At 40.0% G+C, this 21,090-nt stretch overlaps 1 protein-coding gene and 2 long non-coding RNA genes across 5 annotated transcripts in view; 2 read left to right on the plus strand and 1 right to left on the minus strand.

Annotated features, from left to right (window-relative positions):
* Positions 1-4,695: 4,695 nt before the first annotated feature.
* STMN2 (stathmin 2) overlaps positions 4,696-21,090 on the minus strand; it is a 285,259-nt gene continuing 268,864 nt past the window's right edge. For all 3 annotated transcript variants that reach the window (XM_039385306.1, XM_039385305.1, XM_039385307.1), the window contains 4 exons: positions 18,399-18,494; positions 17,623-17,795; positions 7,743-7,934; positions 4,696-4,938 (listed from right to left, as the gene is read on the minus strand). In XM_039385306.1, coding sequence (XP_039241240.1) covers positions 4,879-4,938; positions 7,743-7,934; positions 17,623-17,795; positions 18,399-18,494 — 521 coding nt within the window. In that variant the 3' untranslated portion in view covers positions 4,696-4,878. The remainder of the gene's footprint in view (positions 4,939-7,742; positions 7,935-17,622; positions 17,796-18,398; positions 18,495-21,090) is intronic.
* On the plus strand, positions 7,458-13,065 carry LOC120324027. Its single transcript, XR_005565020.1, has 2 exons — positions 7,458-7,659; positions 12,787-13,065. It is a non-coding gene; the product is annotated as an uncharacterized LOC120324027 (long non-coding RNA).
* On the plus strand, positions 17,618-21,020 carry LOC114003603. Its single transcript, XR_003546309.2, has 2 exons — positions 17,618-17,817; positions 20,713-21,020. It is a non-coding gene; the product is annotated as an uncharacterized LOC114003603 (long non-coding RNA).

Here is a 21,090-nt window from a genome sequence, read left to right on the forward strand (position 1 = left end):
AGCTTTTCCTGCTCTTTCCTATACTTCTGATGTTGCTTTTATCGTGTCCTCAGTCTTTCTTCTGAGTTGGCCACTGTGCACTATCTGTTGCTTTCTAGACATGTTTGAAGTTTCAGTAATGCAGATATCATACTCAGGAGTGTTTCTGATGGTGGTGTTGCAATAATTATTAATTTTGGCTTCTCCTTGTTCCACACAAAAATATAAGTCCTTTCTGGTCATACCACTTCTGTTACAGTGGAGCTAAAACTGAAAATGTCTGGACTCAGGCTTTAGATTTCAAAGCCACCATCTACCTTATATAAAGACCCAGTGTAAACTGTGCAGCAGATGGAATGGATATCCTTCAGAGGAAATCCTTGCAATCCCGGATGTATTTAGAAATACTCTCCCTTGTTAAGACTGACCACTGCACGGCAGTGTTGCACCAGCATCACTGCAGCACCAGCTGTGAGGCACGCGGAACATTACCTAAAATTCTCCCACTGCCACCTTGGCAATATCCCTTCTGCTGAATGAATGATTCCTCCTCCTACTGCTGAAATACTCTCAAAATGGGGCATGTGCTGCAAAATGGAAGTGGGGCCTGCCTCTTCCTGTGCAATCCTTGCTTCTCTCCATCAAAACCTGATGGGAGAGTTTTGTTAGATATGATGGGATCTGACAACAGTTGGATGAGAAGAATGTTCATGCTGCCCTAAATATAGTTTTAAACCCATGTCTCTCTCCTTCTGGGAGATGAGAGAGAAGCAATATCTCTTCTCTGTATAGTTTAAGGTGTTGGGAGTAAAACTCTTTCCTACAGTGATGACAGGGCTGCTGGATGGAAGGCAGGAAGACAACTCCGTGTGTGTGTAGGATGTTCCTGAACATTAGTGACATGTTTGAGGACTCTGGAGTGAAGGAACAGACAGATTATTTGGTTATAGAAAGGTTTGGATTTTGTTCCAGTCATTCAATAAAACCATTCATTCAATGATAACAAAGGGGAAAAAAGGGAATCGTTGTCAAGTTATGGATTGATCATGGATTTAAACACGAAATCCAAGCCTCCGGACTTTGGAAGTATTTGGGAGGCTGTAGCAAGGTGGGGGTTGGTCTCTTTTCCCAAGTGACAAGTGACAGGAGAAGAAGAAATAGCCTCAAGTTGCTCCAAGAGAGGTTTCGATTGGATATTAGGAAAAATTTCTTCGCCAACAGGGTTGTCAAGCATTGGAACAGGCTGCCCAGGGAAGTGGTTGAGTCACCATCCCTGGAGGTACTTAAAAGACATAGAGATGTGGCACTTAGGGACATGGTTTAGTGGTGGACCAGACAGTGCCAGGTTAATGGTTGGACTCTAAAATCTTAAAGGTCTTTTCTAACCTAAGTGATTCTATGATTCTATGACTTGGTTTGAGCATAAATTTTGTGGCTTTGGTAGGACCATGCGAAGTGTGACAGGTTTGAATTGTTCTTGTTTGATTACTCCGGCAGTCTCCTTGTGGCAGCCTTGACACAACTGATGAGTTAACCAAGAGCAAACAGAGCCCCACCCATCGCTGAAGGGGCAGTCCTGGGACCTGCAGAGGCCACAGGCCAGAAGTGCCTCTCTAGAAGTGCTGCACAGCTCTGCCCTGCTTCTGAGCCATCATATATCCCAGTGAGAGGAGGGAACATCTGTGTGGTACAATGCCAACGTTATAGGCTCCCTCCTGTCCTGTGGGAGGTGTCAGGCAGTCTGGTCTGTTCACAGCTCATGGCATGGAGTTGAGAATCTTTGGTTAATCAAAGAAGGGGCCTGATTTTTTTATCTAAAATTCCTGAGCACGCTCTTAGCTATTGAATTAAAAAATAACAATCTTATCAGAATGGTAATACTTTCAAAATTGATGTTTTGAATATTTTATTACTTTTCAAGATCCTTAATCTGTAACTCCACATGAAGAAACCCATGGCAACAATACACTTTTGCTAGCACAGTCAGGGAGGAACTAGGAAGGCAAAATATAAGGAAATAATGTAAGGAAACAGGAGTGAAATAAGGAAATGGCCATGCTGCACGTCTCTAGATATTTCTTTTTGTTATTAGAGGTGAAATATGCAATGTATTTGCAAACAGGCTTTCAAAGCATACCTATACTTTAATAAAATGAACTGTAGACCCACAACTGCTAAAAGAACCAAGTGTGCAGAGCAGAGCATGGGCTCTGAAATAGGTCAGCAGAACTCGTACTGTCTGCTTCTTCACTCATTTCCCTGGTGCAGCCTTGGTACCTTTTGCGGTACCTTGGGTACCTTATCCCAAGTCTGTGCTGGGATAAGCACATGCTGGGGGCCATCCGAGCTGGCACTTTGGATGTGGATGCCCTCATTTGGGCGGGGAAGAGAGTTGAGCCTCATGGATGTGAGGCAGGCTGCCATACTTGGATGCAGCACCAGAGATTTCTCTTTGGCCTGTTTTCTCACCAAGCATAGACAGCAGCACCAACGGGAAAAGGGCTTGAAGCACTACAAGAACTTGTTAAGTCAATGGACAGGGAAAACTGTCATTGTGAAAAACTGTAAGTGACTTGCCATTGGGAAATGAAAGCAGAATCCACAAGCCCTCAAACTAAGATCCTGGATCTTAAAATGAAACATAGTAATGTTGTTTTTTACTGGGGCTTAAAGCAATATACAAACTTCGAATCTGGAAGACAAAAGCTTCAATGTTACCAAGTCTTCAAAGTCTGCTATCTGGCTTCTCTGCCAGGTTTATGTCTGGTAATTTCACCAGAGAGGTAAGTAATTTAGGCAAGAAAACCCAGCTGTTGTAACAAGTTGTAGTACTCCTTTCATTCTGTGCTATGGAGCTCACTCACACAGAGAGCTGAGCTCACAGCCTTTCTCCTGGATCAACTTCTGCTACTTTTTGGCTGTGGGACATCATTTGGCTCTGAAATAAAATAGTCTGCATGGATCAAAAAATGACTGTTGCAGATCTGGAACTTTATGTCCATCTCTCTGAAAGAGCAAGTAAATGATGCCACTTTCATGACTTTAAATCAGAAAACTAATCATAGATGTAATTCTCGATCACCTGTCCAGTTCAAAATGTGCTCTGATTCAATTTTACCTCTCAGCTCTGCAGCTCAGCAGCTACCTTAGTGATTTTGTTTTTCAATAAATCCTGTAAATGAATCCTTTCTACCCTGAAAACCAGTGTGTTAGCACTCAGATAATTGATGCAGCTATTGATGTATGTACCCAGAGCTATGCTATTCACTTTTCTTTCCCTCAATTCCATTTTTCCCCCCAGTATTGAGTCAGGACTAAGGAGTCCATGTGCATGTGGTGTAGGTAGTTCTTTTTAATAAACTCAGTGCTAGAGGTCACATTTATAGGCTCAGTTTATACAGTAATCTTTAAAAACAACCAGCCCAAGCACTGGAAAACACATAGCAGGGGTTAGTCCTGTCTTGGCAGAGAAATAGGCTTGGTTTATTAATAGCTCTAATTTAAGTCTCATTTCCATGCTTTTATGACTACATTGGGTTTTCCCCTTACATGGGCACATGTCAGAGAAGTAATGGAGCAAGAGAAGAGACAAGCCCTTTTTCAGTTCACAGAACCCCAATTCTTTATTAATCACAGCTTGCTCACAATGACATACAGGAAAATAGCACTAATGAAGAGTAGGATATGCAGGCAGCAACCTCCTGGGGAGTAGGGACAACTTCAAAACTGCAGCTATTTTGGGGATGATGTGTTAGGTTTGGTGATACTGTACTTGGCACAAGCACCCTGTCTAGTCATTCCTCCTGCTTCAGCCCTCTTAGTCCTAGGTGTCGGTCACTAGGTAGGGTTTGCTAACACTGAAGAGTAAAGGTCATGATGAATGGAAGTCAGCAGTGTCAAAAAAAAAAAAAAAAGGTAACAACTGGCTCATGGGTTCCAGGTGAAATATTCAGTAGCCTTTTGTACTATTACGCATGTAATGTGGTAGCATCAGATAAGTATCATAGATCATGGCACCTACAGATAAAGCCACTTGATGCTATCTATTAGTTAGTTGCTCCATCAATAAATTTTCAAGTGGTGAATTAAGCTCACTTTACAATTAGCATTTGTATGGCTGTTGGCATCATCCAGAATTTGCCATAGCTTGATGGTTACAATGTGCCTCGTAAACTTGTCTCAAACTGATCCTACTTGCTTTCATTCTGTTGCACAGATGTTTTTGTTGCCTCTTTCCTCAAAAAGCAGAAGCAACAAATACTCCACCTGATGATTTAACCTCAATTATACAGCACACTACAGAGTCCCGCAGCATAAATTGAAAAAACATTTTAAGAGCCTTTTGTCTTGGACAGCTGAATGTAAAGTCACAATACCTGTGATCTAGTCACTGTTTTAAGAAAGCTTATTGATGGCAAAGCAGTCTAGGTTATTAGGCAATGACTGGTCTCTAGCACCATAGAACTACTACTGACCTCATGGTGGGTTGGAATGAAAAGTCGCAGGGAATGGAATTAGACATGAGGTGCTTCAAACGAACAGATCCAGCAAATTCAACCGAGTGGAAATAGACAACATCAGAAGCCTGTTACAGGACATGTAAGATTATGAAATAACTTGCATAATGCAATAATTGTATTTTTTAACAAAAATGTAAGTATTTACAAAATAAGATCCAAGTTTTTTAAACATCAAGCAAATCATTCTGCAAAGAGACCGCATCAATTTTGTTTTTATTTTTGTTTCTTTTTTTTTTTTAAAGTTTTTTATTGAGTTCTTGATTTTTTTTTTTTTAAACCATGTCATACATTTCCCATACTGATATCGCATGATCCATAATAATATAGGCAGGGGGAGTTTACTAATGGTGGGGGTGGGTCACATCCACCATTGCTGTTTTCAGCCAGACAGTTCCACCTGGAGCTCCTTGTTTCTACGGACCTCTGCGGCATGCCTCTCCTGGAAAACATCAAGAAGGGAAAAATCAAACCTTTTTCTCATTTTGCCTGCCCAGGGAGGCTCATGCTGACAACCCATTTAGGTCATGCATTTGATGCGTGCACAAAACTTGTTTCACAGCACAACCACCTTTGAAGGATTCAACTCAGGAGAGGTGTCATCCACCAGACCAGCCTGAGGCATGTTCGGCGCTTACTTTCTACTGCTGCTCTGGAGCTCAGTCTTTTTTATCTGATATGGCCTTATAATCGCCAGCATCTCACAGAGTTTCATTTCAAAAGACCTCATAGCCAGGTGCTGCTTGCAGCATAAAATGTGCCATGAGATCACATCTGCCCTTTGAATTCCTGGATATTAAAGTGAATATAGGGAAAGACGACTGGGGAAATAATTGCCTTCATGTTGTATGCAGAAGAAGTGTTAGTTACTGTGTTATCTGTAGCATTTAGGAACCAGAAAAAAAGGTCCAAGAATTTCATTCCACCAAGATGGGTTAGTTTGAATGTCTCTAATATCCCCTTACTCTGAACGCTTAAGCTACGTACCCTCTCCATTCTTTCTTTGGCTATGATGAAGAAGGGACATGGTTCCCAAAAATCAATGCTAAGCTCTTCTGTCCACTTTCAGTGATATTGTCTTTTCTTTTACAACAGCAGCTGTAATTAGTTTAACCTTATTTGAGACACTGTATATTCAGATACTTCTGTGGAAATGGGCCTGTGGTCAGGAACGACAACTGTCAAATCTATTTAATAATGTTCTCCTTAGGATGTTTATAAAACTATTATTTTCAGCAGATTCTGGGGTTTCGCGTTTTTGGTTTACACCTCTTCCCTTTCAACTGTCAAACTATCAGACTTTTACCTCTTGTGCCTGATCCCCTTAAAAAACTGCCGGAAAACTAGATGACAAGAACAAGGTGACAGCAGAAGCAAATGTCCGTCCTTAGTTGACTTCAGTTTAAGACGCTGCCTAGGTATTTCCATGCATTAGAGGGTATTTTCTGGTAAAAAATTCACGGAAGTCAACAGTTATCTTTTTATTATCTGAGTTGAACTGTGGACCACAGGCCAAAATAGCTTATTTCATCCACTGAACCTGTAAATCAGTTCTGAATGCTAGATTTCATAAGGGACTTGTTCCTTGGTGTTCCTATTAGCTGCAGCATAAAAAAGTTCTCTCTGATTGCAGGAACTTCTAGACATCAACACCTTGGGGCATCCACAGCTCTGTGCAACTTTGGAAGACTTGGACACAGATATCTCACTTCTCTTCCGGTATATTCAGGATTCACTCTTGTGTTGGCAAAAATGTATAGTCATACAATTTTTAACTACTGGTCAGTACAAATGTTGCCAAATGAGTTACTGTCATCTTTGCTCAGAAGCCTTCCTTGGGTTTCATGCATATATGACATCATACTTTTGTGGAAATGGGGTTTAACAGTCTGTTAACATTAATTAAGGACACAGAGATGTTTCAGCTGTTCTTCCCATTTCCTTTTGGACCTCAAGGATGACTAATTGAATTTTTCCTTTGTTTTCATAAACTCTGGGATAAGTGCCTAAAAACTAATCTAATGCAAAGATATAAAGTAATCTCAGTATAGTTCTTAAGATCAAGAATTATCCTGTTTGCATAGTTATTTGTAACAACATCCTTTAGGTTTTGTTGTTTCTTTACTACTCTCCAAGACTTTTGCCTCCATCAAAGATGTTGAGGTGCTTAGAAAGATCTCCTTGAATATCTCTGAGCTATTGTCTTTCTGTTAGTCAATTTACTAACACATTAGAAAGTTTGTTATTGAGGGCAACAAGTGATCATTCATGCAGAACGAATTGTTTTTTCTTAACACTTCTAAACCTTCATTTGCATGTTCCCCTCTTTTGTGAAAGGGGTTTTTGAGAAGGGCACACTTGGTTGCATGTGCGTTTTGTGAATTCCCTATTTCCTCTGACTGCAAAGAAGATCTCCACAAAAAAATTCACTCTCTTTCTTTCAAGACTTGTGGAAGGACAGACACCTTTTGCCATATATGGAAGAATTTTCCCCCATATTTTTTTCTCTTTATCCTCTGAGAAACCAAGAACTACAGACATAGGATAATTGTTTGATTTGATCAGTGACTTCTCCTAGAAAATGAAATGTAAACACAAGTGACCTTTCCTTTTTTCACAGCCCTTCTTAAAAGTTAGAAAATCAACCTTTTTCTGGAGACAGTACATCAAAGGGCCATGAAGATTAAGGCCATGAAGATCTCTCAGTTCTCTCCTATGAGGAAAGGCTGTGAGAGCTGGGACTGTTTAGCTTGGAGATGGCTCAGGGGGATCTCACAAATGTCTGTAAATACCTGAATGGAGGGTGCACAGAGCTAGACACTTCTCAGTGGTGCCCAGTGATAGGACTAGAGACAATGGGCAAAAACTGAAACACAGGAGGTTCCCCAGGAATATCAGGGAACACTTTTGCATTGTGAGGGTTACCAAGCACTGGCACAGGTTGCCCAGAGAGGAGTTGGAGTCTTCATGCTTGAGGATATTAAAAAGCCACCTGGACATGGTCCCGGGCAACCAACCCTAGGGGCTCTGCTTGAGCCAGGGGGCTGGATCAGATGGGCTCCAGAGGTGCCTTCCAACCTCAACTATCCTGTGATTGTGTGAGTGGTGGCTTAGATAAGCATCAGGGGCTCTGACTTAAAATCGCTCAAGTGCGGCAACTGAGGTAAGGACTACGCACAACATCTCTGCAAAATGTTGATTAGATTCTCCTCTGTAGTCTAAGAGGAAGAGTGATGGTGTGGTTACCTTCTCTTGGAGACGTTCAATAAGAGCAGCTAAATTAGCTTCACGGTTTTCTTTGATCTGTTCCATTTTCAGTATCAGCTTTTCCTCTGCCATTTTGCTGAAGTTATTGTTCTCCTCCAAAGCTTTTTGAAGCACTTCTCGCTCATGTTCTCTCTTCTCTGCCAGATGTTTCAGCACCTGGGCCTCCTGGGACTGAAAACAGAGAGACATGTGGCTTAAATACTCATGTGGAGCAAAATAACCCCTATAGGGCAACAGTTCACTGAGTTTGGAAACCGCATAAAGTTTGTTGCTTTTTTGTTACATGCACTGTTTGGAAAAATCAATTTTGTGAATAAATCAGATTAGTTTCAACAACAGGGGCTTAGAGGCACTGGCTAAATGTGGGGTACATGCCTGAGGAAGCAGCGGAGATGTGTCCAAAGCACTTCTGTTAACAAGAAACGCTGTCACGTCACGATGACCCATTACTGCCCTGGGTCATCTGGATTACTGCAGTGGTTGCTCAACCTCTGACAGCTGCAGACTTTTAACTATGAGCATTTTATTTGCAGAGATAGGGGACTTGGGGCTGAAGACACGTACAGTGTTAAAAGGGAGATTGCTAATGCAGGAGAGGTGCAATTTTCACTCGAGTTGGACTATTCTTTAATGCACTTGAGTAGTTAATAAGAGACTTTGAAGTTTACTGTTATGAAAGACAGGCAGCATCAATTCAATGTCTTTTTCCCATTATATTTATGTTTGGCTAAGTCTCACTGCTTAGGAAGGGAAAAAGAATTTTATTCTGCAGAAAATAACATAAAAATATTTTCAGTTAAAAGTTCAAATTCTGCAAGGAAGATGAAAACTGCAAGTAGGAATTAAACAGATGCAGGCTATGCTCAATATTGTGTTCTTCTTTGCAAACTCACTGCTCAGAAGCATAAGCTTTGTTATTTATTTTAAATCAAATTGCTAACATGAAACCATTAATCTTAGGAGAGAAGCCAAAAAACTTGCAGCATTGGGCCCATTCTCCTGGCAAGTCTGATTGAAAAGACAGTTATTTGGAAACGATAAACCAACATTGTACACTTTTGGATAAAAAATAAATTAGAGGGAGCACAAGAAGTAAACAGAAAAGAGAGAATGAAATAGGGCTCCGGGAGGCTAAGTGTATATTTCAGTGCAGATCTCAACACACTCTTGCCATTGTTATCTGTAAAAATGAATTAGTTTAAGGTCTAAATTAAGGGCTTTAACCGTTAATTACAATTAGCTGTAATGAATCCTATTAAATTCTGTCATGTGGCTTTAAATGGAGTGAAAAAGGCTGCAATCCTTTTATACAAAAAAGATCCAACTAGGAGGAGAAAACAAATATTTTAATGAAGGTAAGATACACATAAAGCCAAATGCACTGATAAGGAAAATTAAGGGGATTCTGGAAAAGGCTGCAAAGACCAGACAGAACATCTTGCAGCAAGACATTGGAGTAAAACTGGCTTTGAAAGGTTGTAATGGCTTGCCTGAGATCATAGAAGAGAGCCACTTCCATCCATTCTGGACACTTAATGTATCTGCTTTCACCTCTGGCCTGGCTGCAGTTACAGGCTCATTTCTCAGATTGTGATCTCTGGAGCACTTGCTGATGGGAATGGTCTCCTGAAATGGCTGGTTCCTCACAAAGGCTCTTCCCCCCCATTATAGCATATGATGAACAGAGAGTAATACAGCAAACATTTTTCATCTCTTTGAGTCTTGTGTCAGATAAAATATGTCACAAATGGGAACAAAACCCCCCCAGACAGATGCAGCAAAACCAGAGAATTTCAATGGTGGAATATGGAAGGAGGATGAGCCAAAGGCAAAAGGGCAGAAAGAGCTAGGCAAAGAAGGAATTTTCTAGAGTAACTAAAAAATCATAAAAGTCTGATAAGTTTAACAAAAATATAAAAGAATGTAATAATCATATAATAAAATAAGTTATTTCGAAGCAGACTATTTGATTCCAAATACTTAGAATTTAACAGTTCTTAACTGTAGGCTATTTCAAAATGTAAATAAAGTTATTTTGAAAGATTTGATGCACTGTAAAACTGAAATAATTAAACATCTTCACCTTGTTCTACCATTTTTGGATCAACTTGAGTGACTCAGTTTGACCAGTGCTCGTGAAGTTATTCTGTATTTTCTGTTTAATTTACTACTCAATGGCAACCTTTCATTTACTTTTGGAAAAGTTATTGTCATTAAATTTTGCTTGCTTACATGAATTTTGTGAACCCTTTGCTTAAGTCATCTAAAAGCAATGGATATAATCTAAGAATCTATTTCCCTTCCTGTTGGGAGTTTGAAAAGACACAATGAGCCTAACTGTAACATCCTTTCCCATGAAACATCTAAGAAGTGACTTGTTAATTTGAAAGGCTAATGTTTCTCTGTGTTTAAATATGTATATATAACGTGTTATAAAATCAGACCTTTTCAGATTTAGAAAGCAGACATTTTAACGGACATATCCATATGCTAATAAAAAGTAAGATTTGGGCTATGCATATAAGCAGCATTTTCTAAAAGAGCATTGGCTTTCTACAGGAGGTAGTAAAATGCCTTTGAGACTTAGAGGCACTTGCCCATTTTTCAGGATTTGTTTTCTTCCATTCAAACCCTTTGCCTTCTGGAACTACTTGTTATCCTAAATACAGATGGACAGTGAAAAATTAGAGTTTCATATAAAATACCCACATTTCTGGAGGCTGTGCTGGTAGACAATACATTCAAAAATAATTTGTCCACTAAGGCATGATAATGAAGAAGATCCTTATACTGTAATTCAGTATTTACAGGATGCAAACTGTGTTGGCACCAGTAAGAGACTGTGTGATAGCTGAACCAGGCCTCAGGAACTAACTGCAACCCTAATGTGATTTTCCTTTACAATATGCCTTAAACAGCATATTGTGAGGTATTTTGAGTGAGGAAAATCACCAATACCCAGGACTGGTTCAAAATATAGGAACTTCCCTCCCTACCACAAAGCACCCATGGGGTAGAGTATGATTTAGACTGATGTCCCTCCTCTAATGGCATTGTACCCCAGCTGTTAGTCTGCCTATTTCCCTAGTGTTCAGACCATTCTGAAATCCCCTTATGACAATTCTGGAAGGCAGCTGGTATGTTTTTGTACTGGATTGTCAAATAATCTTCTAACACATTTGGCAGAAGAACTTGGCCACCCTGTCTGTTCAAAGTCTACTACACATCCAGAAATGGGTAAATGAATGACCATGGATACCCAGGGGAGCTGGGATTAATAGACTCCCTTTGTTGTTTGTCTTGGCTTTTAACTGCTGTGTTTTAGTCTCACACAGTTCCGCAGTGATGCAGGATTCCAACATACATATGAAGTTTTTATTTCAAGTTTATTTTCAACATTGTATTGTTTGAAGTGCTGGAAAGGGTATTTTCAAATCCCTGATAGTCTATGTTCTAACATACTTGTAAATGGGTTATGATAAGCACTTCTGGTACAGCTGTTGTGAGAAAATGAGTAAAAAAGACTGGAAAAGGGGTGAAAGATAGAGAAGACTAATAAGAAGAGAAAAGTACGAAATAGTGGAGAAAGACAAAAGCAATACTCACAGGGTAATATTCAGAAGACTTCTTAAATATTACAAAGCATAATCAATGAAGCTCAAGCTGCAGAATCTAATGTTAGATCATAGAATCAAAGATTATAGAATGTCTTGATTTGGAAGGGACCTTAAAGATCATCTAGTTCCAACCCCCCTGCTATGGGCAGGAACACCTTCCGCTAAACCAGGTTGCTCAAAGCCCCATCCAATATGATCTTGGACACTTCCAGGGATGGGACATCCACAGCTTCTTTGAGCAATCTGTGTCAGTGCCTCACCACCCTCACAGCAAAGAATTTTTCCCAACATCTAATCTAAATCTCCCTCTTTTTGTTTAAAGCCATTGCTCCTTGACTTATCACTATCTGTCCTTGTAAAAAGTCACTTGCCCTTTTTCATAAGCCTTCTCTAGGTACTGAAAGGCTGCAAAGTAATGTGGAAGAATAAAAATGTTTATTTGTTAATGTTTAAATGTGGAGGAATAAAAATATTGGGAAACATTCCTGGTACGGATACCTTTGCTCCTAGAAACATACTGCTGTGCTGAAAGGATAGTTAATGCAAGCAAATTTCTATGATGTTCATGTCATATTTTTAAAGGATCATGTGCATCCTCAGTTTTTAGAGATGAGTAGTTACAAAGGAAATCCAAATCTCTTACCTAGCTGGCCAGAGACATATGCAGACAGCTAAACACTCTCTTCATGAGCAAAATTATTTATGGAAACCAACTTTGGAGATACATACAGTTTTTAATTATCACTCACAGGAAGAAAATTCTCCTTATCCGAGTAACAGGTGGTTTATTTTCTCACATTTATCTTTGTTTGACAGATATGTCCAAATATTGAAGTCATTTATATAGAGATAAAAGTAATCCTTTATTACTTTTAAGCAAGAAATGGGCTTAGACAACTGCTTTTAAATTGAGAATTTCAGCTTGAATGCATTCACCTTAGTCACTAGCATCCTTATACTAGGATGTATGAGGTACATTACCAGTCATGAGAGTTCCCCTTTCACAGCACATTCATTCACTGGACTGAGGTTTTTTACAATTCAGTTATTCAAAAGAAGCTGCAATAACCTCGGCATTCCTCAATGTATTGTGTACTTAAGAGATACTGTTAATACAGCAGAATGTGAAGACAAGAGTAAACACTCCTACTGCAATCTAAATGCCAGGGTGAAGCTTAGGTATGGTGACTTGAAGTACTGATGTTTTCATGGGAAGGAACTGAGGCAGGGATTTTTCCATGAAAAAGCATGGAAATGGACTCTAAAATTAGACTTCACTCAGAAATACCCATATGGCAGGAGACATCTGAGCTGTAATCATAGGTGAAGTTCTACTGCTGGTGAAACTAGGTGGTGCAAAATTTTGCTTATATTTAGGTGAGGATCTTTTTATTTTTTTCATCCAGTCTGCCAAGGGACCTATGGATCAAAGTTCCTAAGGATGGGGAGTGAAAAAAAAAAAGGAGCCCATCCATGATGTGATTCAAGAAAACTCACCTTTGCTTCCTCAACTGGCACATAATTGCTGCTCTCCTCGTTGTGACCCATGGGTGTGAACAAGGCATGTTGGAGGGATGTGCCCTCTGCCTGATGCTCCCCTAATTACTTATGAGGCATTTTGTGATCTGCTGCAGTTTGAGGCCTGGCATTTTAAAGTTAATGAAGATCAATGTCAGATTGTCTTATGATTGTTCATTAGCAGCAGAGCCGATGGCAGACTGCAGGGAGAAGCTTTGCTGGCATTGGGATGTATGCTCATGACTCCTGTGTGCTTTGAGACAGACCTTGGTGACTAACACAAAATCTTCTCCTAGTTGGTAGCAAATATCTTCCAATGGGCATGTATTCCATAGACTTTTGCTTTTTTGACAACAAACTGCAAACTGGCTTGCAGTTTTGGCTATCTTTTGTAAACATTATGAGTGAAGCACTGTATATGGAAACACTATTGCGTATTGTGGCAGAAATATCTGATTCTGGTGATGATTACACTTATTATTGGGACCTTTAAATGAAAAAACACTTCATGCTGAGGAGCAACAGAAAGGGAAATCAGTAGGTAGGCAAGATAGGGGACAAGTGTCTTGGGCAGTGCCTATCCTCCCTGCCAGCCTGCTTGCCTACAAATTTGATGGGAAATCGAAGAGAGGAGCAGGAATGAGATGGAAGAAAAAAGCTCCACTTCTGCCAAGGAAGGTGTGAATCCTTTCTCTGCCTCTTCTCTTACCTGGAGTGGCAGTTTTGTAGGTCCCATGCAATATCCAGGAGGGAACACTCGTCCCCCAACTCTGCTGCCTTCCCTGCCCTGGCAAAGCCTTTTCACCCATTAGCCCGATGTACAGTGTGTAAAGCATGGATGGCTTTTTCCATGCCAAAGGAGATACGGATTAAGAGTATCAAGAGACACCTCCAGCTGTGGGGCTGGCTCAAAGGGGCAGTGGGCTGGGTGCTGAAGCCTGACGCAGAGTTTGGTCATGATGCTGGCAGAGATGCCCTGGACTGGCTCCTGCTGTGGGGAGATTATCTTGTGCCATTTCATAGTGATGGTATTAAAAACTCATGTAGCTATAAGTCTATATCCAACAGCACGAAAGTTAAAAATTATGACTGTTCTCCTGCATTCATTGTAGTGCTAAGTTCTAGGGATGAGCTTGATTCAATTTCTTCCCAATACAAAGCCATTAAAAGGATTTAATTACATACAATTTCTCTCCCATAATCCAAAGTCTAGTAGAAATGCACATTTCTACTAGAAAAACTATATTTCTACCAAGAAAAACTTCTGCATACAATGTCAAAGTGCTCTGATTTCTTAAGTGAGAAGGATGAAAAAATCCTTCTGCTTATCCACCCAGGTGGGAAAATATAGCACATCTATGCTGAAAAAGTAGTGGGATAATAATGACATACTGTAGAGAGGATTCCATAAATGGAAAGGACAAATCTGTAACTAGCCCAAATGAGTCTTGCTCTGTGGTGCAAAATGAAAAAATGCCTCAGGTGAAACTCTGATTTTGGTCTGAGAGTATGAGGTCATGGTTGTCAACGGAGGTAGAGAAAAAGGGAGAGAAAAGGAAAGCGGAGTCTTGTAAAATCTTGCAAGGAAATAAACAAGAATGATAAATAGGAAACAGCATAAGCAGGAGACTGCTGAAGTGTATGTATTGCTGTAGATGTTCTCATGAGTTTGAAAATTTATTAATGAACACTGCCTAATTAACAGAGCAGAATCTAATTCCTAAACAGTGTGAAATTCATTAGCATTTTTTCAAAAAAGGCAATTCTCATCCATTAGTTATACTTGATTTTAATTAGAACTGTGCTGGAAGGACATGATCTAGAACGGTCATGCCTGACAGCTCTTGTACATAGATTGAAAAGTATGATAACAACTGCTGTGGTGGCTGTCAGAAAAAGTCTGCCTGGTTTGTCTAGCAGCCAAAAGTAGAAGATGCTTAGAACTCTAGATGAAGCTAGGCAAATCTGCCTGGTTCCTTCCTTGAGAGATATATATATATACATATATATTTCGAGCTTTCAGCAGTCAGCGCATTACACACATTCTGAGTCAGAAGTTGCATTCATGTAATAATTTCCTGCAATGTAGTGGTCTATCGATTTTGAACTAAATAATATTTTAATAATCTCTAAACAGTCTGTGATAACAAATATACCTTGAATAAACAGTACATAAAAAGGTGATTCCTTTTGGAAATTGCTGTCTGATTATTTCCTTGAGTATTTCGTCTCCTTTGGATTGTGTGAAACAGAATATAATTGTTCTTATTCATCTTCTCATTACCATTCATGACTTTGTAGACTTCTATCTTATCTTTTACCTGTTGTCTCTTTCCAAGCTGAAAAGTGGACTACTTAATTTATCTTCTTATGGAAGATTTTCTGTTCCCCTAATTGCTTTTTTATCCTTGTCTGCACTATACTCCTTTTGAGGCCAAAAATGAAGCTAGTAGTTGAGATGTGAGAGCACCAGGGATTTAAACAGTGATGTAAAGAAGCTTTTTGTTCTGTTCTTTGTTCCTTTCCCAGCAATTTCTGTTGCAATGCTAATGTGAAGGATCTTGTCTATTAAAATAGCTCAGTTATATGTTCATTCAAAATGAATGTAGTACTAAGGGGAAGAAATGGCAGGTGTCTGTATTGCTATCACTGATTACCAGTCTTGCATAATGAGTTTTTCTTTCGGAAGAAATGAACAGTAATGAAATCAATGGAATGAAATCTCTGGAACATTCAATTTATATTTATCACCAAGTATATGCATAATATCAGGCTTTTTAATTGCTGCCATTTAATTCTGTGTCCGTATCTTTACTTGAGCATTTGTACTCAGCACAGAAGAACTTCGCACATGGAGTTTTTGGGGCATATAATCACTTGGATGTGTGAGGGCTCATACTTTGCAGCAGGTGCTAGTGCAAATGCATATCCTTTTATACACAGTCATGTCCTTTTACCAAATTGAATACTTTGGCAGAAGTATTTCTTTGAAAGAAGCAATAGTGCTAATGAGTGTGCATTAGAACCACAGAGTCTTTGCTAGCAAGCCGGCAGAAATGGCAAAAGTGGCAACACTGCAGTGCTCATCTAAATGAATTGTTCAAATTAGCAAGGTCCAGAATAGTCAGGTTTCACTGCAAATCAAAGCTGAGGGCCAGGTTTTAAGGACCTGTCAATAATCCAGACCTACTGACTCCAGTAGACACACATCAAACCCTACATCAGTGTAGTTTCTTGGCAGCAACCCTGATCTGACCCTGGTCTGACAGGAGTGAAAGGAGAGTGGAGCCGCTTTTCTTGGATCTGATCCATATGCTATCTGTAGCATAGCTGCTGTCCCTGGACTTCTGTACACATTTTTGTCCATATTGGGAAAAGTTCTGTAAAAATCAGTTTTAGTAACGAATCATATTTTTTAAAAGATAAATGAAAGGCTTAAAGACATATAAGCTTGTTTCATTTTCAGATACCTTCTACCAGGGACTCTGTGGGCAGGTGGAAGAGATTTCCAACTCCTATTTAACTAGTGCAAGCTGATTTGCCACAAAATTACACTGATCTTCTGGCTGAAGGGCACAGAAAGTCCTTCTATGGCTCCTGAGGCTTCTGTGCCTCTCCTTTTGTGCGACAGCAAAAGGAAACATGAATTAACCAGGACAATATATTACTGACCTTGAATTTTCTGTGGTCATTGCAGCCAGTTTTGATTTTCCTGAAATGGTGCAACACAGCACAAATGCTGGGACCACATAGGATATTGATAATTTCCAGCCTGGCAATTCAGGCTGGCTATGGTGAGTGTCTCATTGGCTTTGTCTGTCATCCTCTGACTTAGCTGATCTGGAATTTGTTTTTTTCTCTTTGGAAAAAGAAAAACCAACCTGATCTAGCTCTGACTTAGAGCAAATGAAGACCTCTTCAACACATCGGTCATGATGAAAGCCAAATAAAGAGTTAGTTGGGACTTCCTGCTGCATTTGTGCCAACTTTGTGAAGAAGGAATAGCAACTCTTCCAAACACTTTTGTGACAAACCTACTGATTATGAAACAGGACTTTACCATTATGGGTAAGGTCATAAAGAAGGGAAGACTTAGTCTGTGGAAAACCCTACAAGGCCAACTTCCAGCACTACTGAGACAGCTAGAAACGCCTCTTAATAGCTGTACTATACTAGTGCCTTCATTGAATGATCCAGAACATGCTTTATTCACGGCTGATGTTCCTCCACACTGCATAAATAAGACATTTAAGCTGCCTCAGGCAGGCCTTGTGAGAAATTCTCATGGGCACTACAAGGAGTCAAGGTCTGGTAGCTGAGACAGCAGTTGATTGAATTATACATCCTTCTCTTAAACTCAGACACCAGAAGAATTGTACTGGTTTTCAGCAACTATTATAGATGTCCTGAATGAACCACTTAACTTATATTCACACAGTAAGCATGTGTATTTGAGCCAACCTGGGCTCCTGCCTGAAGTTATCTGTAACACGTGATGCATACTTCCTCAGCATCAAAACCAGTGAGGCTTGTTTGCAAGCTGCTGAAAGAAAATACACTCATGCGTTTCTTTAAACGTGTTAATAACTTTTGTCCATGCAGGCCATTGTGAGTCAGTGATGTCAGTGGAAAACATACCAATGGACAGGAAACTTGGCTACTATCCTGTACACTGTCACATCTAATTATTGGTTTGCCTTTTTTTTTTTTTTAAGGAAAGATACCTTTCTCCTCTCCTCTGCAGCCTCCAGCTTTTTCTGGATCTCCTCAAGAGAGAGTTCTTTCTTCTTTGGAGAAGCTAAAGTTCGTGGTGCTTCTGAGACTGGAGATGGCGGCTTTAGGATCAGTTCAAAGGCCTGGCCTGAGGCACGTTTGTTGATTTGTTTCACTTCCATGTCTGCACAATAAAGTGTGAAATGGTAAGTCCTTCAATAGGCCAGCAGTATTGAGGGGAGATCAGAAGCACAGACAAAAGACTTAGCATCTTTGCCTTGGGCATTTTAAATGCAATGGCATATTATGGGCTGAAAACTGTTCTCAGGAGTACATTACATTTTATGTGTAATAGCTTAATTATACCTTAATGTCATAAAGATAAAAATTTACAGCAATTTTGGAAGCTTATTGGGGTTCTGTGTCATTTCACGCCCCTAGCGAGCAGTGCCCAAGCTGATTAATTTTTTAAGACATGCTTTCATCTTTTCTTCATTTCTTTGGGAATTATGTCAGCTATGAAGAGCTGTAATTCTCAAATGGGGAGTAGGGAAAGCACAGCTCAGTATGAGAGGGATAGCTTTAAAAGTTTAGTTAGCTGCTATTAGGAACAACATCCAGCATCATCTACAATCAGTAGAAAGTAATAGCCCAAACTAGTAAATAAATGGTTAAATCAACAAAACATTCACCGACTAACACTGTGGACTGTGAGGTGAACTGAGTCATTTCCCAGCACTAGCACATTATCTGACCTGCAGGATGATTTCCAGAAAATGTCACTCACCATCATATTTATAGATGTTCATGTTGCGAGGTTCCGGGTAAAAACAGGAGCAGATCAGAGAGAGCATGGACAGCTCCTTCATCTTTTCCTTGTAAGCTGAAAAGAGAAATCTTGTTAGCATGCTTCACTTCCCCAGCTCCTCCTTAGTGAATTTCTAGCTGAGACGACTGGCTGGGGACCAGCAAACATGCTCTATCACCCACCTGGCAGATTTGTCTAGAATATTTACTTTCAACTATTTCTTCTCGACATTGGACCTTTATCAAATCACTCATCTGATGCTCAGTACTGCAGGGACAGCATCGCACCTCCTACATGACCTCAGCCTTGGGTGTAATGCAGACAGTCCTACAGAAAGTGAATCTGGCTACCAGGAAATGTATTTAGCACTGGAAGAGCACCATGACTCCACTCTTTCCTGGCAGGTGGAGAGAGAATGAAGCTCTTACAAATTCTCTGATGTATCCAAATGCAATTGAGAACAGCTCTGAAACACTGCCCATGTATTGCCATAGGCAGATGCTGAAGACATTATCTGTTACAAATGAAAATGTCATCCAGATAATTAAAAATAAAACCAGAAATGAGGATACATTTATCAAATCCCTTGCGTAATGTCCTTAATATGAGTAACTACTCAAAACAAAGCTTTTTGTTCACCACTTACTGGCCAAAATATGTTGTTTTCATACTCAGGTCTAGTGTATATCATCTGATGCAATAAATACCCTTGTAGTTTACCTTTATGTTGTTATCTTTACTGACTTTGTAATACTGGTAGGCCCCAGCTGTGAACTGAGGCATCCCTGGTCTAGAAATGGTGATACCAATACCTAATCATTATGCAATGTTCTGCATTCACCTTTCTAAGTGCTTTTAAGTAGAAAAAGAGTCTTGTACTTGGTCACTTGGCAAGTCAGTGACAGAACCCAGACTAGAGCCCAGCTCTCCTGAGTCCTAGGGCTTTACCCTAGTCACTGCCTACATCGCATAATGCATATATATAAAAGGGGGGGGTGGTGATCAAAATTCATCTTGGCACACACAAATCCCTGCTACTATCGATATCATATCTACAGAAGCAGACACTCATTTGCTGCCAGCATGTGAAAACATGTCTTAAAATATGTGTGACTGAAAGTATTGTACTTAACAGATTAGACCAAATGAACCCATGATGTTGCTAAAGAAAAACCAGACAGTCCTTTGACCTTCAAACTGTGTGTACACATGAAATTGTCAATCAGCCTTTCTAATGGATGTTCTTGTGGTTTTTGAATTTGTTTCTCCTACTCAGAAAGGGCCCTGAGGTTGAAGAGGTCTTGGCAGCCTTTGGATGCTGCTCAATATGGTGGTATTTGAAAGATCCATAGTTCAGGAATGGATTTCTAGGTGTTAGTTAAATGATTAGTTAATCCAATTAAGCTTTGCATGGGGGCTTCTAATCATGTACCTTGAATAACCCACCTAAAGGACATTTAGCTTTTCAGAAACCATTGGTAAAAGCCAGTATCTCAGGTCAAGAGAGTACTGAAAATCTTGTTTTGTGGGAACTTAGGCTGCCAAGGAAGCTTGGGCTTGACAAGACTTTGGTTTAAAAGCTAAGTACCAACTTACAAGGAATAACTCAAAAATATTCTGAAGAGAAGAATAATGTCCAACTGACGTCTGTTGTCAAACAAAATTAATTGCTTGCTTAGGCCTCCATCTAACAAGCACACAGGTATGGTTGCCCAAACCACCCTTTGAGGAGGGCTTGCCCAGCCAGCTGCCCACACTACTGGAATTGCACCCCTTTCAGCAGCAAGGTTATGGAGTGAATGCACAGTAGACCCTGGCAGGTTGCTAAACATAGAGAAAATGGACACTGGGTTGAGTGTTAAAGACATGGCCATTGACAACACAAGCTGAAAGCTAAATGTGCTTGTACAAGATCTGCCGAGTCATTGACAAAATGTATACCTTGAAATATCTTTGTAAAAAGAGGCATACAAAGCAGCATCCTAGGAATTTTGCCTTTTGGGGGCTTTGTTATTATTATTTATCTTTGCTTTACATTAAATTTGTTTTGGTTTCTAACAGCATTTAAAACGATTAGGAAAAGGTGTTTGTTCTCCCAGCTTGCAATCTGCAAAGCACAGCTGGAGAAAGATAAGAACATGATCGGCTCTCTTTCCTTCAGTGCAATAGCTGCACTGAAAGCCCACTGGTAAAATCATTGTCCTATTTAATTCTGGCCACTGACTTTCCATACTTTACAAGAATTACATTTTCTTTTTTCATGGTATTGATTTAGTCTTCATTTGCCCTTTAGAGTTCCTCAACCGTAACTGGAACTTGGCTCGAATACCCACAGAAATTCCGGAGGCTGCTGCAACCCTGGGAACCAAACAACCTGCCATGCTGGCAAACACTGCTTTTCCTGTTGTAAACTTAAGGGTTGAGGGCATCAAAGGAAATGAGGAGCTACCCTTCTCCTCAGGTGTCCAACATCAGCATCATCATGACATGTCCCCCTCAACCAAGCTTACTTGGCAGCATTGAGCAGCAGGAGCCCTGCTTTGCTTAGCTGTCCTTTCCTTAAACATTTCCTTAAAATACATTAAAAAACCTGAAAGCAGTGATGTTAGCCTGCTTAGCAGTCTGATTAAAGTGGCTGGTCCATGTCACACAGTTTAGACTGGAAGGTAAC

The sequence above is a fragment of the Pipra filicauda genome, unplaced genomic scaffold, assembly GCF_003945595.2.
Source record: "Pipra filicauda isolate LSUMZ 115617 unplaced genomic scaffold, ASM394559v2 scaffold400_size1120237_pilon, whole genome shotgun sequence".
NCBI classification, from domain to species: Eukaryota; Metazoa; Chordata; class Aves; order Passeriformes; family Pipridae; genus Pipra; species Pipra filicauda.